At 42.5% G+C, this 1,632-nt stretch overlaps 1 protein-coding gene across 1 annotated transcript; it reads right to left on the minus strand.

Moving 5' to 3' along the window:
* Positions 1 to 448: 448 nt before the first annotated feature.
* LOC148134768 (neuropeptides capa receptor-like) lies at positions 449 to 1,279 on the minus strand. Its single transcript, XM_087985358.1, has one exon. It carries the CDS (start codon positions 1,277 to 1,279, stop codon positions 449 to 451), a length of 831 nt encoding a protein of 276 aa, XP_087841484.1.
* Between the last annotated feature and the right edge of the window lie 353 nt (positions 1,280 to 1,632).

The raw sequence follows: 1,632 nt of genomic DNA on the forward strand, positions 1-1,632 counted from the left end.
AACAGAAACAAGAGAGCATAGGTTCAAGGTGAGAGTAGAAAGATCTAAAACGTTTTACGTAGAGGATGGCATGTATATGGGACAAGCTGCCAAAGAATGTTTCACGGGTGGGGTACAATTAAAACATTTAAAAAGCATCTAGATGAACAGGAACGATTTAGAAAGATATGGACAAGTTGCTGGCAAAGTGTACGAGATCAGTTAAGCATATGCTGTCAGCGTGGCCGAGTAGGATTGACGGGTCTGTTTATGTGCTGTATGACGCTATCTTTATGAGGCAACAACTCGATGACTGCACTCCTTGGGCTCCCGGTACTGAACAAAATTTCTGCTGGATGTCAAAGTGAGTGTAAATACTGCCGCTCATTGGATGGATATTAAAAAAAAATTCTTGGACAGTGCGCGAGAAGAATTGAGCATAACATTCAGATTCAATGCTTGGTAATGTTTAGTGCTTGAATTTTCCCAGTAGGTTAAAAATTAAAATGAAAGGGAACATCATCATATTCTTGAATTGTTCTCTGAACCGAGCCTGGGTCACGGCGTAGATCCCAGTGTTTGTGCAGCAACTCAGCATCTGGAGAATGAAGCCAATTTCTTGGAAGTGAGGAAGCAGAGGAAAAGTACTACTCAGGTCACGTATCCACTTAACTAAAGCGTTCACAGTGAACACTGCCCACAGCAGAATGAAATTGACAGAAATAGCAAAAAGCAAAATTATGGATTTTCTTCGGCTCTCCATCTCAGTGTCTCTGGGTCTTTCCCCATTCATGTGAGCCCGGAGTCTCCTGCGGGCCCTGCTGCTCACTAAAATGTGTCTTACGGTGAAAATGTTGAGGAGCAGAATCAGTGCAAATGGGATGCAGGGTGTGAAAATATAATGAGCAACTTCAATTGCAACCCACAGCATTAAATTCGTATCAGAGACAGACATTCCACAAAACATAGGATAATTGCTAAGATTATACCTCTCGTTATACATAAAATACCAGGTCAAGTTAATTAAACAGCTCAGCAACGTCACTGCTCCAAGGACCAAAGTCACTGTTTTCTCTCTGCAATACTTCGTTTTCAGCTTCTGGCAAGCAATAGCCACAAATCGATCGAACGTGAATGCCACGGTAAACCAGACAGAACAGTCAGTGACTGCATAAAGAAGGACAGCGTGAATGTTACACACATCTATATAATCCAGGAAAATAAAGTCTTCTGGATAAAGAACAGGTATATGTCTCCATATCAAGTCGAGGATCACCACCAGTAGATCTGCTGTTGCCATAGCCACGAGGTACCGAGTCACAGACGTAGAGAGTCCACAGTTTCCACGGGACAGGATCACAATGGTCACTAAATTAACTGAGCGAAATAAGATGTTTTTACTGCAACAACATGCACGGTGGTGGTAACCCCACAATTCAGTATTTATCCCTGTAACAGCATTGTACATGATCTGCAAGTTACACTGTAGCCTCCTCCAAGCAGAAATTTCAAACCATCTCCACCATTACCTTCAAGGAAAGATGCTGAGGATAAAGGGAATCCAAACACCTGCAATTCTCCCCAATGAACCATGCAGTATCAAATCAAAATCAAAACCCAGGTACCCCATTCCAAATGTCACGATCGGGGCTC

This window comes from Chiloscyllium plagiosum, unplaced genomic scaffold, assembly GCF_037043375.1.
Source record: "Chiloscyllium plagiosum isolate Xiang-an unplaced genomic scaffold, Cpla_swu_hap1 HiC_scaffold_52, whole genome shotgun sequence".
Classification (NCBI taxonomy): Eukaryota; Metazoa; Chordata; class Chondrichthyes; order Orectolobiformes; family Hemiscylliidae; genus Chiloscyllium; species Chiloscyllium plagiosum.